The 17,033-nt window shown below is 37.0% G+C and overlaps 1 protein-coding gene across 1 annotated transcript; it reads right to left on the reverse strand.

Annotated features, from left to right (window-relative positions):
• Positions 1-6,681: 6,681 nt before the first annotated feature.
• On the reverse strand, positions 6,682-10,622 carry LOC100889445 (bromodomain-containing protein 4B). The gene is made up of 4 exons (XM_003726621.3): positions 9,909-10,622; positions 8,927-9,277; positions 8,163-8,258; positions 6,682-7,610 (listed from the first exon to the last, which is right to left on the reverse strand). The coding sequence occupies exons 1-4, from the start codon at positions 10,218-10,220 to the stop codon at positions 7,239-7,241; spliced, it is 1,131 nt and encodes a 376-aa protein (XP_003726669.2). The 5' UTR covers positions 10,221-10,622; the 3' UTR covers positions 6,682-7,238.
• Between the last annotated feature and the right edge of the window lie 6,411 nt (positions 10,623-17,033).

Genomic DNA, 17,033 nt, shown 5'->3' on the forward strand with positions numbered 1-17,033 from the left:
TTTTTCCTCTGACATTTTTACCTCTGACATTTTTACCTCTGACATTTTACCTCTGACATTTTTACCTCTGACATTTTTTCCTCTGACATTTTTACCTCTGACATTTTTTCCTCTGACATTTTTACCTCTGACATTTTAAACTCTGACATTTTTTACCTCTGACATTTTTACCTCTGACATTTTTACCTCTGACATTTTTTCCTCTGACATTTTTTCCTCTGACATTTTTACCTCTGACATTTTTACCTCTGACATTTTTACCTCTGACATTTTTACCTCTGACATTTTTACCTCTGACATTTTTTCCACTGACATTTTTACACCGAGCCCTTCTTCCAGGAAAAGTACAGTCCACTGTCTGGTGTTGACAATGATAATGACAATGATTTTTTTTAAATTTCTTTAACGACCCCTTCTGGGGCATGGAAGATATACAATTGAATAGTACATATATAATGTTCAACAATGATATTCATCTAGAATTTTTTTTTTTAAACACACACAGAAAATCTTTAAAAACAAGAAAATCTTTGGCAGCGAACAACAAACAAATGAAGGCAAGCTTAAGGATATAGGTCTACTTTAAAAAAAAAATACACGATACCCTACATCTCAACTGGCAGTACTAACACTACTATATACATGCATGTACACTATGCTACTAAAAACGGCAACAACCAATTAAACAACAACTCTAAGATACTAAAAAGGACAAAACAAATTATCCAAATTTATACATAATGATCTTACAAAATTTGGAAAGGTTCTTTAACTGCTTAACAGAATTTGCATTGAATAACTGATGAAATTTGATAACGTTAGGTCTACTGTAATACTATTTCTTGACATACTGCTTACGAAAGTCATTGAAAGCCGGCACACCAAAACATAATGAAATTCATCACCCTGCACCTTAATATTACATAGGGAACATAACTCGAGAGGTTGATCAGATAAATAACGACATTTGGTAACTGGCAGCTTATTATTACCACGACGAAACTTACAAAGAGGTATCCTATCACATACGTCCAATTTCAACCAATAGCTCTCCAAACCACCTTTCTGTTTAAAAAGCCTATAATTTAAGCATAAACGATTTCTATAAACTTCATTATTCCAATTTTGCAAATCAATATCGTTTAATCTAAGTTCCAAAGCTGACTTAACCCAACCAAGGTTCTAGGGGGATTCTCAACCCACAAGTTTGACATTCCACTCTTGTCTAGGATACTTTTAACTTTCACAATCCACCTTGATTCGAAATCACCACTTTCATGTAGCTTACGTAACAGACTCAAAATAATGTATGAAAGCTTAGACTTTTTACCCTGACTAACCCTCGCCCAAAAATTGACCATACGTTTCTCCACTTTACTAGCTAAAGCAAATCTACCAACTTCGCCATAAACCATACAGTTTGCAGTTCCACGGTTGAGTTTAAGCAAGCTTTTAAGGAATTTTCTATGAAATATTTCAATATAGTCTAACTTCTGAAAACCCCAAACTTCACTACCATATAATAAAATTGGGACAACTAACTGATCAAAAAGTTCACATTGAATATCAAGAGGTAAGCACAACTTCCTTGCCTTGCAAGTTAAATTGAACATGGCTCTCCTGGCTTGATTAACCTGTTTGTTTATAGCCTTATTGAAAGAACCATAATAATTGAAAGTGGTTCCAAGATAAGTATAATCATCAACAACATCAATTGTACTAGCACCAAAATTAGGCAGGTCTGGTGTTGTGAATGTACGGTGCAAATTCAAAATTTTCTACAATACTCTATGTGTAGATACAAATCCTTCGTTGTTGTTGTTGTTGTTGTTTTAGTTTTAAGGGCGTGTGTCATTCAATTGTGAATATTTACGCCGAATTCAAGTTTTTTAATAATTTTAAATGAAAAAAAAAAAAAATCGACACTGTTCAATTGTTCGCATTTTGCGGACAATTTTTCATTCCCTTCTAAAGTAGCCTTTAAACAAGGCCACATGCCTGATAAACGCCGAGCGACTAAAAAGAGACTAATCGCGAAAACCTGAATGAACGCCAGTGCGAATTGTCCAGACATTCGTCGCTCGGTCGCGCGTTCACCCGGGGTATCTAGACTCATCTCAGCCGCTTAGTCGGAGTCACGAGGCCTTGTCAAAAGGCTACTTCTAAAGAGGATTAGGTAGCATCTGAAATGCATAACTTGCTCGATTCATCCTGTAAAATGGTTTGTACTTCGGTCAGGCTAACAGACTGACAAAATACCGAACTGAAAAGTAAAATATCTTGGATGGTATTCATGATGGACACCTTGATTGACATTTGGGATCACATTTTGCGTCTGAAATGTATCATTAACTTGCTCGATTCATCCTCTTAAAGCCCGTCTGTATATTGGCCAGGCGGGATTAGAATACCCAGCGTGGTTACTGACAGGTGGCTATCTCATCAACTCATCAATATCTTTGCAAATTCTAAATAGTCATATCAATTTAAAAACAATTATTATTATGTTTCAAATCGCAATTATGTTATCATCGGGTCAATTTAATCTAATTACAAAACCAGACATTTGAAGGGAGAGTCCACCCTGAGGATGGGTTTACTCCGCCTTTACTTAGCCACACACATTCTCAGGGTGGACTTCCCCTTCATTGCTACCGGGGCTAGACTCGATAAGCCTCGCTTTTTCTAGCCCCATCTACATTACTCACCTTTTTATGTTTTAATGTTGATGTTTGTTAACTGATGTAGATTTTTATTGTTCTTTTATGCTTATGTATCTGTTTTTCATTTGCTCTGTGTCAAATGTATAAAATGTATGTTCTTACCTTGTATATTCTTCTGGTTTTTAATGTGGAAAATAAATGAAATGAAATGAAACTCAGCTCTCAACTAACATAAGGAAAAAAGAGGATCATGGGGGACCAATGGTCACCGATTAGGCATTTTTTTCTTTATAGACAGAGCAAGTAGTTACAAGTAGTACAGTTTGTTTGTTTGTTTTATTTATTTATCCACGGTTAAAAACACCTGCTATCAGCCACAAGGCTGTTTTTCAGCAAGTCCGTTAAAAACATTCACACAATATACATAAACAAAACAAATATAATTCATAATACAAATTAAAATAACAAGAATACAAATGTGGAAATAACAAGAAGAATACAAATGTCTAACAAAATTAAAAAAAAAAAAAAAAAATACAAATGTGTAAATAACTCTTAATAACAATCAGAAATTTGAGGAGAAATACAATTTAGTGAAGTCATAAGCTCCTTATCACAAAACAAATCATCAGGTGTAGATTGAGTGAACGAGCGAGAGAGCGAGGAAGAGGGGGAGAGAGAGAGAGAGAGATATGAGAAGATATAAAAAGAAAGAGAAAGAGAGAGGGGGAAAGAGACATAAACAAAGATAGACAATAACAATTAGAACGTAGGGGGGAAAACACCATCGATCGCCTTTATAAAGCCGGGTTTCTTTTCTGATGCACTGGGGTAGGTGATTGAATAGCCGAGATGCGATATAAAGAGTACTGTTTCTTAGAAAATTAGTTTTTGGTTTAGGTATGTTAATAGTACATTCCCTGTTACTAAGGTTATAATTACTTTCTTTCAAAATGACTTTAGTAGAGAGAATATCTGGTACTTCATTGTTAAGTATTCTGTACATCAGAATAACCAGGTCCTTCTTAACTTTAACATTGAGACAATCAAGTTTTAATCTATTGTAAAGTTCATGCCTGCTGAAGCGAGAATTCACCCAAAGTACTATTCTTAATGCTCTGTTTTGTAATATCTGAAGCTTCTTTAGGTGCCCAGAGTCGGGTTTTATCCAAATCGTACTACAATAATCAAAACGAGATCGGATCATCGTATTATATAATAGCAGAGCAGTCCGTTGATCAATAAATGGTCTAGTTCTTCGTAATGGAGCTCTCACACTCTGCCGTGTAGGCCTACCGTCCACCTGCCGGGCTATTAAAAAACAACAGAGTCCAGAACGTTGGGTTTTGAGCGAACTTGTCCCCGGCCGCAAAAAAAAAAAATCATAAAATTAATCTTTTCACCGTTTCATTGCCATCTTCTGACCGTTCTCACCGGGCGCATACCGGGTGTTGAACGTGCTTCTACCGTCTTCACCGCCCAGATTGACTTTTGTTGAAAATTTTGGCCGTTTCCATACCGGGCCCATACCGGGTCTCGAACGTGTGCACCGGGTTTGTAGCAGCCACCTACCAGTCACTTAGCGTCCCCTCACCGCTCGGAGCGTCCTGTGAGCGAGTCCCCGGACTGCTGACGTCATGACACGACTGCCATAAATACCCCGATTTTTTTGCCCGTTCATCACCGTTCTGCAACGGGTTATGAGCGTGTTGTGAACGTGTTCATACAGTGTGACCGTTTTCATAACGTATTCATACCGTCCTCATACCGTTCATCACCGTCCTCTTGCCGCTTACTTGCGGCCGGTGCCACCCGGCCAAAGTTTTGAACATGCCCAAAACTTTCGCCGGGTCCCACCGGGTGTAAATAAGCGCCAACGCCCTATTAACGTGTTGCCCGCTTTGATAACGAACCACCGTGTGCCCTCGCCGTTCTCCACCGTCCGCAGACATTTTCGCGCACGGTGGCACACGGTAGGCCTCCACGGCAGAGTGTGAGAGTCACTTAAGACAAAAAAGTTCTGTAGTATTGTTGATTTCGCCCTTTCAATTGGTGGTGTCCATGAAAAATCTGTATCAAGTATAACACCGAGATATTTACATTGATCGACTCTCTCTAGGGAACAATAAAAAAAAAACAGACATTAATGTTCTCAAAATCTTTACGTTTACATTTTGTTCCTATGACCATAAACTTACATTTCATTGCATTTAGCATAAGTTGATTATGCAATAACCAATCATGAATAACACCTAAATAAAAAAAAATAATAAAAAAAGCGTCCTCTTTAGAATGTGAGGTGTTAAAGCGTACAGCTAAAAGTATTCAAGAAAGGCCCTAACTAGTCCATCTTCAATTATTGAGTTACGAATAACACAAGAAACATCAAATTTATATGGGGTATGAACAATTCAGTTGTAAACTGAATATATGTATATATATATATATATATGAAAGGAAATAACCTATAGTATACAACAGATTTGGCAAATCCCGTGGAAATATGGTTGAATAGCTTAAATCTAAGTTCCTCATTACTGTCCTCCCTTGAACTTTTTTTTTGCAAAGGTTGAAAAATTTCTTCGCCGGGTCTCTAAGCCACTGACCCGGGTTATATTACCAGCGGAGATATTTGTTCAACCTATTCAAGAAATTACAATAAGAGAGGACACTAATGGGGAACTTTGATTTTAACTACGCAACCATTAATCTCTCATTTCCTTATGCATTTTGTATATTGGGCCCTGTCTATTCTTCTAATCGAAACACATCCGTTTCAGCATCTACAATGAATAAGCTTACTTGGTTTCGGTATTATGATATGGAAATGATGGAAAAAAGAAATGCAGCATTGAAATGAGATCTTACGTTCACGTGTGTGAAATAGAGCGAGAGAGAAGGGGAAAATATAAGACAGTAATGAGATAACACGATGATAAGAGTATTGAAAGAAAGGGGGATAGATGACAAACGTAGAAGTAGACAGCTTGTACAAACAAGGAGGAAAACTTTTGGCAATTACTTATTTTTATTAGCATATAATAAATGTACAACATTTTGGCTGAACATTAACTGTTCTATGTGCTTTTCTTTTCTCGCTTCACCTATTTCTCACCCCTGTTATAATCGTAATTATAAAGACCTTTCACTCTTTCCACTATAACCCATTTTATCTTCGAGTCCTCCGCCCACGATCTTTCTCTCCCACGCTACTCATTTGTATATTTATATGGCTTTTGTATGTGTATGTATAACTTGTCGTATTTTTTTCTTCATTTTAGCATACAACTGAATTTGTCATACCCCTTGTGAAATTTGATATGTTGTGCTTTTTCGTAACTCAAGAAATAAAAAGTGGACCTTTAGAATTATGTTGAATAATTTTAGATCATAATATTTTTGACAACAGACTTAACTCCGTTTCGTTGACAATCAGCCATGCATGAAGTCTTTCGTCTACGGCTGATTGTCATCGAAATGGAGTTAAAGTCTTTTGTCAACTCTGTTTGTTGCTACGGCAGGCACCCAGTGAAAACGAATTCATTTGATAAAATTATGGAAATGCAAGCACTCCTTTAAACAAACAGAACTTTGACAATCCTTGGTCATTCTTCCTGATTGAGGTGTCATATGAAAGGACAGAAACTCAACTTTCTAGAAATGTGATTTTCTCCTTGAAATTCAGATATCGTCCGCTAAATGACTGTTTGGTTTCCTCTCTTCAAATTCATTTTAATCACTCATGCGTGAAATATGTATTATATGAGTTACATCAAATGAAAGAGGGGGTCCTAACCTTTCCAAATATGTGTCATTTATCAATTATAAATGTGATTAAGTTATGATAAAACATCGATAATTCTCGGTTTCGTTTTTTCTGGGACGCACTGTATATAGATCACTGGCCCCACCTTCTTTTATTCATCCATCCTTGACTCAATTATATGCATTCTCTCATTACTTTCCGTTAAAACGTTACCGATACTTCAGCTTTGAGTCCAGTACAAATGCAGCGTTAGACATTTCACAATTTTAATGTACCATTTTTTTTTAAATTGCAAAATCATATTTTTTCAACAAATGCAATGTGAATTGAAACTGATCATGAATAGATACATATGGCTGCGTGCCAATCAGTGTCTTACATAATATACAAAACCAGGCTTCGATATCCGATTTTGTCATCTAATTCCGTTGTTGGGGATAGTGTTATCAAGCAATCGCGGTATTTGTTTCTTTGTTTTTTAATTGTTCCCCTAAAATATATTCATGTTTAATTTCATTAAATATTATAATATTTCACCGTTATTGCTGTAAAATTCACTAATCAATACTATTTCATGCAAACTCAACAATCAGAACTTCTCCTGAACATTGACAGGTATGTTAATAAAGATTACAATAATTCGTTTGTAATATTTTTTTGCTCGGAGGTATGATAATTGTACTTATTTTTTATTTGAACCATTATCCTGAACGCAATGTGCAATAACCTGCAACGCATAATGAGCTTGCAGTAAAGAATACGTGATCCTATAACATAATATAAAATGACATGTCAAAGAAGTGATCATGCTATCTCTGGCGTCTATTGTTATTATTGCGGTCAACGTAGTGGTGGTGTTGCTGGTGATGTTGCTGGTGATGTTGCTGGTGATGTTGCTGGTGATGTTGCTGGTGGTTGTGGTGGTAGGAGGATCCAAACTGATGCGTAGACCCGCCCCATTCTTGCCTAAATTGATGTGATTGGCGGATAGATGTGTCCCATCTATCCCCTTGTCTGCATGGTGGGGGAGGAGCCACATCGTAGCTCGCTGATTGGCGGCTGGGATTGTAAGGAACAGGAGTTGGGCGTGGTCGTGACTGATGCTGATGCTGGTATCTCTCATTCGGAGGAGGCGTTTGTTGCTTTGAAGTGGTAAATTGATTACGGTTTTGATGATGGTTCTGGAAAAGCAGCAGAATAAAATACAGGTTTTGTTCTTCACTTTCTAACTCCAGCATGAGACAAATAAATGCACCCTCCTTAACTGACCACAATGATGGGACTAAATCAAACTAAACTAAATATAAATGTTACCATGATGAGGCCTGTTTTCACTAGCTCGAGATTGCCAAATATCCCGCTATTTGAACTATCCCGATCGCATACTATCCAGCTAATTTGTGTCTTCACCAGCCCGAAGTTGCAACTAGCGGGATATTTGGTAGGGATTGTCATCCCAAGATATCTTGGGATAGTTTGCAAAATATCCCGCTATTTGTCCAGTACGTCTTCACCAGACCGAAGACTCGCACTATGCTCGAACGCTGAGCAAAATATCTCGAGCTAATTTCTCAAGGTCGAGTTTCAAGTTTCGAGGTCGAATCTCGAAGGTCGAATCTCGAGCTGATGAAGACGCGATTTGTATAAACTTCGGGACTATTTCCCAAATCAGAAATAGCGGGCTATTTGGCAATCTCGAGATGATGAAGACGAGCCTAAAAGAGTACACTTACATTTCTTCGATCGTATCCACCTCCGAATCGCTGACCGCTTCTATAGTTCGATCTAACTGTATAAGGAGGGACTCGATTTTGAGATGGAGCTGGACTCTGTCGACGGAAAATTAAAAAGAAGTAAAGAAATAAGTGCTTTAGAAGGATTAAAGGGAAACAAATACGTTAGTGTCAGGACATGAAATCATCATGGTGCAAGACATGATACTGGAGTTATGCTGTGTCCTCCATAATCATTATCTCAGGGAAAATTGTGGGAAGAAGGAGTAGAGGAAGAAGGAGGATACTTTGGATGGACAGTCTGCAGAAATTGTTGGAAGATAGAGGAGTGAAAGAACTGGGAGTGGTACTAATACAGAAGGCTAGGAGCCGAGAGTTGTGGAACAGCATGATCGCCAAAGTCAAACGATATGGCACTTAGAGAGAGAGAGCACGTGCAATTTCAGAAACAACAGGCACCAATAATACTGCCGGACGGATTGGGTTGTGTAACACAATGGCCTTGCAACAGAGGGAGATCATTTTGTGTGACATAATATACAGATCTTAAAGTCCCACTGCACTACTTATAGCTACTTACGCCCTCTATACAGCAAACAATGCCTAATCGGTGACCATTGGTCCCCCATGGTCCCCCACGGTCCCCATTTTCTTATGTTAATTGAGAGCTGATTTGATGAGATAACCACCCGTCAGTGACCATGCTGGGAGGTCTAATCCCTCCTGGCCAAACTAGTGCAGATGAGCTTTAAGTGATAATTCACCTGATACTGTCTCCTATCCTGCCACTGGTGTGGATACCCTGGTTCCCTGGCACCATTGGCAGCCCCCATCATCACCATCATCTGGTGATTGAACTGATGGACCTCCGGGGGTGCATCCACAATCGGAGGAAGGGCTTCTGGGTGACCGTTCTGGTAGATGATGTGGTAGGGAGGGGGAGGAGGAGGAGGAGGAGGAGGGGTGCAACGCCGGCGATGAGGGGCTGATATTAATACAGGCGACGATTGGGGAAGGGGTGCATCAGTGTTCCATTGGTCGCTGTGCGATGGGGATGATAGAGGACTTGTTGCCTGTTTGTCCTCACCCTCTTGCATAAAATCCGAAAGGTTATCCTGAGGAATTCAATCAGCAAACTCATTTTAGATTATTTATAGTATACGTATTTATCACTTGAACAAAGAAATCTAATATGTACATATACCAAACGCGGTGACATTTAATTTGAAAAATAAAAATCGTTAATCCTGTAATAAATAATTTAGGACAGTTGCCCTTAAAGAATATGATGCAACCATTATGTTAACATCTTAATTTAATCCGAATGGCCATTTTTATTGGTGATGTAAAAATGGTAAATGATTATAATGTGGTATTTGTTTTGTTAATAACTTTTTGTTTGGCTTTGATAAAGTACCCCCCCCCCCCCCTCCACCTTACAAAAAAAGACCAAATACATGTACACATAAATTTAAGATAGGCCTATACAAAAAAATAACCTTATCCATAGAAATTATAAATTGTATTACGATAGGCCTCGTGATAATTTGAAAGGCGCATAATGACAAAAGCCCGTTTCTCACCCTTCGTTGACTTGAAGGTTATGACAAAAGAGGAATAATGGGGAAACAACATCTACATCGAGCAGAGCACTGGGGTTATTGTTTTAAAAAAAATGAATGCATGATGTTTAACCAAAAGATAAGACTTTAAATGATTAAGAATTACACTGTTGGAAATACCTACCACTATGTCATTGGATATGTAATGAGAGGGTCGATCAGGGTAGCGGTTGATCTTCGATGGCCCAACCTCAAAACTGATCGTCATGCTCTCGTCATCATCTTCATCACTAGATTCGTCGTGACTTTCATCGCCGTAACCACCATCGCAGTCTCTCAATCTCGACATTGATTCCAGGTTACCATCGACTTCTCTTTCGTTCTCGGCGTCGATGCCTTTCATCATCTCGACGAACGTGAATTGATATTCGATTGCCTCGTCACTGGGCCACACCCCTCGTTTCGAAAGCACCGCCTCCCGGTCCTCCTTCGCCATCTTGTCTAATTTTTTGCCATGGTTACCGTAGATGCAGTAGTCCTTGGGTACGCATAACGAGGTGTAGTCGACTGGGGAAAACAGAGCACTATTGTTGGCTTGGCCATCGTTGTCTTGGACGGGCACAGTGTCCTGCTGTACCCGTCTGTTAGTCTTTGGTTCTATCTGTGGAAAGTTGTGGAGTTCAATAACAATTTATGGTGAATTTGAGTCTCTCTCTTCATTTGCTTTCATTAAACGGTTCTACACTCCTTTCATGACTTCACGCACCAAAGATTACGCCTATCCTCTATAAATCAATCCGCCTCTTTCGATCTCCCAACAATCTCAGGTAGTTCTGAATAGGACGAACACGAAATAATACCTCTCCCTCTCTCTCTCTCTTTACTTTCTATCATCTTTCGAACTCAACAGTCCTTTTTATGACTAATCACACGGTGAAACTGTCAACCTAATATATGTAAAATCTTGTAGGTCTTGTTCCCAAAGTAGTTCAAAATCCTGGACATTTAACTCTTAGCAGTATACGCTTTTTTCATGATTGTGTGCTTTTCAATTTTTCTTTATCTCTTCGTTTTTGATGTGCCATGTTCATTATGTCCGTAGAGTCAGAACGAATAATTAGTGAAGATTTTGCTCTGATTCTTTTTGCGAGCGCCCGCATAATTATATCGCTAGTATTAAACAGACCATTACACCATTGGATTTTCAAATTTGATGAATAGAGGAAGAAACTATTGAATTTTAGGATTATCTTGTGGTGTTTAAGCGTCCATCATCCTTATCAGTCAGTAAGCACGGACAAATCACTCTTAGAAGGAAGGACAAGTGTTACATATAGCTTGCACTGATTGTGACAGCTCTTTTGTTTAAGAAACAGGAACTATGAGGGATAAACTGACAGAACATAACAAGAGCCCTTTGTACAACGAATATAACCATATAATTAAAAACAGCACACCCTTAGTCCTTGACATGTCAATAGATGGTATGGTGTTCTTATAAGGGGAATTTGCAAGAAGAGCAAGTGAGGTCGATTTAAAAGGACTTTTTAATCGTAGTTATAATCTCACTTTTTTGTGGAGTGTGTAAATAAAATGAGAAGACCTCACTAAAACGGTCGAGCGCTGCTCGTGTCTACAACAGTGAGATTGAAATATCGACATTTTCTATTTCACAGAGAGGTGTGCATATTTCATCAAGTCATTTTCTTCACTTTTTTCTTTTTAGTCAATGAACGAAACATTAGCCTGCTATTCTAATAGATTGTTCGATTGAAAGTTGTCTTCTGAATTGAAACGATTTGATATTTGGTTTTGGGGGAATAGGGCTTACTTTGTGAGGTTCTTTGAACTTTGACCGCTGTTCATATATTTCCAAAATGACATCATTGCTCTTCTGAGCGCTTTGAATGTTCTGCAAATAAAGCAGCGAAGAATTACAATCTTAGTGAAGTTAGGATTAGAACAAGAAACTGTATGGAAAATATTTACATGTATATACATTTATCTACCATCTTAATTCATCTTAACAAAAATGTAATGAAGTAGTAAATGTTGAATATCATTAAATGTAAATATCTTAAACGTGATTGCAACGGCAATTTCAATAGCGTAGATCGTCACATATCAAAATGTCCGAACATGACATTGACGTATACGTATTACGTAATCCAAAGATAATATATATTTGATGTACAACGTGATACTGAAATAGCTCTTGAATTGATTTATCGACAATATTTGCAATCGCGTTCATTATTAAAGTATTCTAGATATACAGGATCAATATGAAAAACAGCTTTAGCTGATATTGTCATCCTGAATAAATATTTTTGAATAAATAAATAAATAGATAAATATTAATCAACACACACCTTGAGGATAGTAGCTACAAATGCATCAGCGAAATCCTCCAAATATTCTTCCGTCACCGTCTGTGAGAAAATGATATGAATTAATTTTGATAAAAGGGAGAATATTTATGACAAAATAGTAGATATTACTTGTGGACCCCTTTGAAAATCAACTTAAATTGAAAAGGTAATCCACTCCACATGTGGAAATAAATAAATAATACAATTTTTTTTATTTTTTATTTTTTTTTTATTATTTATTTATTTATTTATTTATTTTTTTTTTTGGGGGGGGGGGGCATACAGAAAATCGGATTTCTCAAAAATCGTTCTAGATTATAAAGCCTTTGGATATTCAGAGGCGAAAATAATAATGAAATCAAATTCATCAGCCTTATTGTAACAGCAATGATCATAGGGGAGACAAAATAAGGAAGAAATAAATAAATTGACACAGATATATATATTTGTTAGGCAAGCACAAAACAAAAGAATATGCGCCATAAAAGTAACCGACTGAATACTTGGCCAACTCTGTGTACAGCCTACTTACCGACAGTGCGTCATCTACGGCCTTTTGTGAAAGTGTCTCCAATTCTTTCTCTTCTTCAGACTGACGAAATACCGTAAAGAAAGAAAGAAATATCTTAATATGTTCACATAGACATTCTAAGCACGTTAAAAAAAACAATATGCGTATGCTCATGTTTAAAGAATAAAATCTCCGTTTCCATGATCTCCATCTCCATCTCCCATCATGCTCATATTATGAAATTGATTATACGAAGCTCCGTTTCTGTCAAATAAACACAATTTTTATATTCATATCTTTTTTTTCTCCTTCGATATGATGTACATGTAAAGCTACTATTTATAATTAATTGATTTGATATCAAGTTACCATTTATGATTAGGTCCCAATGACAACGTACAACATCAAAATTTAAATGAATGGAGTATAATCGTGATTAAACGTATTTTCATTTTTGGTGAAGAGAACAAATTGCACGGATGGGGAAGGGCGTATACTATGAATAGTAAAAACAATGGAGGTCAGATGATGCATAATTGGCCAATCAAATTGCCTATATTCTTTATATGTGTAAAGTTAATTAATGAAATCTATCCTTTTGCAACAGTGTGAAAACAAACCCAATTAATTGCACGAGTTTAAATGGGAACTCACCTAAATATCAAGCATAAAATTGAAAGAGATATATGTGAAAGTTTGAGTAAAATACTATCAAAAATGAGAACATTCATGATTATTTTTTTAATCGATTACACGCACTAATAGCAGGTCCGAGCTATCACCCCCCCCCACACGTTACCTACCAGATCTAAGATTTCAGTTTATTCGATGACAGTATCAAACTGATAGCCCTTTTACAGCTTAAATCGGACACACAATCAAATAAATTGATATTTTGATGTAAATTTGTTTCCCCTATTCCATGAATATCATTTAATAATACTTGTGCAACTGATGGGACGTCCCTTGGAATTATGTATGAACTCCAGAATATGACCATGGTTAAAGTTAAAAGCATTCGCATTAGGTCAGGGAAGTTGTTAAAAGAGTCGTTTAATAGTGAACAAACCTCGATACTTTCATGATTTTTAACATCAGGTGGTACAGCTTCTAGTGGTCCGTTGTCATTTGTTCTATCAATTGAAAGGGTGAGATCTATATGAACAGACATTCATAACGTGTTTCTTAAGTGATTACTTAAAAAATGAAAACAATAGTCCGTATAGCATTTGCCAGGCAAGAATCATTCTTTGTATCCACATTATATACATTTATAGATATGGGAATCCTTCATTTCCCAGGATATTGAGGTATCACGTTTTGATTTGATTTGATTTATATTCCAACATCAATACATTTCATACAATAATTTACATATACAAGAAGAGAAACTATTGGTTTGTAAAAGGAACCAGATAGCTCATGTGCTAGTCGAGCCTAACCCCTTAAACAGCTAAACAAAGTATTTTGGTACAGATCAGTTTAGAGAACGTAACAAAACCAAAAATAATGAATTTACTTTTACAATCGATACTTTAAAAAAACAAGAATCAATACTCAACAATGTCTTACAATATACAAACTAATAATGTACAGTATGAAATTGTGTACATATGAGATCAGGCGCGTACACAGGGGGGGGGGGTTTGGGGTTAAACTTTGGTAATTTTTGTGTGTAAACCCCCCCCCCTTTTGATTTAAAAAAAAAAAAAAAAAAAAAAATTCCCATGGTTGACCTAAAAAGCTGACCTTACCCCCCCCCCCAACAGAGCAAAATGTCAAATTTTCAAATTTCGAGACCCCCCCAAAAAAAAAAATGTCCTCTTACCCCCCCCCCCCCCCCCACCCCCCCCCCCCCCCCCCCCCCCCCCCCCCCCGCTTATCAGCGGCTGGCTGAGACGTTGCGAAATTTTCGGCCCGATTTATAAATGTTAAACCCCCCCCCCCCCTTGAAAAAATCCTGCGATTATTTAACTTGATATTTCATTCATGACTTGTTCAACAAATGACTTGTAACAGAATTCCGAATTCCGAATTATTTCTAGACCTTGTCAATCTGACATTAAAGGTAATCTTTTCCAAAATCGAAATCTTACCTTTCTTAAGATACACACTTTTTTGGGAAATTAATGTTTTGAAGCTTTATATATATACCCGTGTGTCACGAACTCATCATCATTTCGGAGATGCAAGCTTGTGGTCGTGAAGCCTGGGGAACTTTCATTACCAAGGAAATAGAGGCTTCGTCTGAAACAAGAACATTAGAGAAATTTGTGTTGATAAAATAGTGCCCCTTCCTTATCTCTTTATCCAAATTAAAAAGGCAAATAATACGTATGTATACGTTAAACATCGAAGAGAAAATGTGAACAATATGCAAGCGCAATTGTGTGAGTGTGAGTGTGTGTGTGTATGGGAGAGTGGGTTAAATTTCTTCATATCATCACTAAAATCGCATGATAAAACAAACAACAATCGATGTGTAATACATAGTAGTTTGTAAGAAAAGTAATTGATCGTTATGATTCCTAAAATGTTTTAAAGCTAGGGCACTTTCACCAAAAAATGCCAGACATTATGATTTTGCCGAAGCAATATGAAAGAAGAGGATCATCACAGTCAGATATTCATGAAAAAATGAAAGATGAGTGAGAGAGAGATGGATAGAGAGTGAAAGAGAGAGAGAGAGAGAGAGAGAGAGAGAGACAGAGAGAGAATGGAGAGACAGGGGTGAGCCAGAGAGAGAGAGAGAGAGAGAGGAGAGAGAATTAACGACGGGATTTGCATGCACTTTAACTCCCCGGAGTTAAACCAATTAAATACATTACCTGTCAATGCTAGCTCCAGAAACAGTAAAAGAACTTCTCACAAGGGAAGCGAAGGAGTGTTTCTTCAAGTCTGAAATCGGAGCAATGATACAAGGAATAACATCATGGAAATATCAAAGGAACATTGAATTTATATTAATTAATACAAATATATAATTCTAACCATTATAGGTATTCGTAAAGCTTTATTAGATGTCATTAATGATCATTTATAGTGGCTCAAAATAATACATCAAGTTTTATGCTGTAATTGAGCAGAATAATGGTGATGTTAAAGAACAGTATGACAAAGATGATGACGATAATGATAACAACACAATGCTGCTGCTCGCGCTCATGAAACTACTAGTCTGTTTATTCAACTACCACTACTAGTCCTACGAATGATACTACTTCAAATAATAATTATTAAAAAATACATTAGCAACATCAATTATATCGACAATAATGTAAATGAAAAAATATCCAACGTACCTCCTTTGATTTGTAACTTTCCTTTGAGCCTTCGAAAAGGTTTGATAAATAAACAAAGACCCATTTTCGAAATCTTTTGATAGCTAGTGTAAATTCTGCTTCCTTCATTCAATGCAAGAATACTCGACTAATTTGCTTTGTTGGAAAGTTGCCGATCTCGTAGTTATGCAGAAAAGGCGCATTTACAACAACTATTGTTACGTCACAAGATGTGTTCCGCGTCGACTGTTTCAACCTCAACACATTATTACGTCACGGAACGCGCGAACGTAACGCATCGCGCATTTTTACAACAACTTTTGTTACGTCACAGGATGTGTTCCGCGTCGACTGTTTCAACCTCAACACATTGTTACGTCACGGAACGCGCTAACGCAACGCGCATTTGACGTAGAGTACCTCACTGATCTCTACGATTTTTCCGTAGAGATTAGTAAGAGTACCTACATAAAGATAGGTACTCTAATTTGACGTCATGAACACTGACCTCTAGTGGTCATGAAGCGCATTTATGTTTGTTGTATAATATGGGCCCTGTATTACTATGTACATAAAAGATATGAGATTGCAAACTTGCGATTGATTGGAGGACTTGAGATTGATTTGGATCAATCGCAATTCTTTGTAAGACGGGACCCTGGTGAGATTGGGGTATTATGATTCAATAGTTTAATGGAAAAATGAATCACAACTATGATATTCTATGTTTTTATTTGAATAAGCCTCCTTTATAAATGTGGGGGGAACTTAATAAGTGTAACTTTTGGTGATTCGAAAATATGCTTTTAATGTAGCTTCATTACAATAACTCACAATAACCTTGAAATAGCTCTATAAATCTTGATCTAAAATTAAGTAGTATTAATTATTAATCTTTTATACTTTGCGTCTATGTCTGAATGAATTAAGTACTAATCATAAATAACGTAGATAAATATACGAAGTGTAGTAATTATATTATCTTGTTATGCTCAATTGCTATGCTAGATTTAGGCTTTGGTCTAAAAGCGGATGTATTAAACAAAGGGAGTTTGATAGTCACAATTTTAAGTTTTTCTTTCGTTAAACGTGACGTTATTAGACCCCGTGTAGGGTTTGACTGAACTTCTAGATGGCGGGGTTAT

This window comes from Strongylocentrotus purpuratus, unplaced genomic scaffold (genome assembly GCF_000002235.5).
Source record: "Strongylocentrotus purpuratus isolate Spur 01 unplaced genomic scaffold, Spur_5.0 spur5_scaffold_7, whole genome shotgun sequence".
Taxonomy (NCBI): Eukaryota; Metazoa; Echinodermata; class Echinoidea; order Camarodonta; family Strongylocentrotidae; genus Strongylocentrotus; species Strongylocentrotus purpuratus.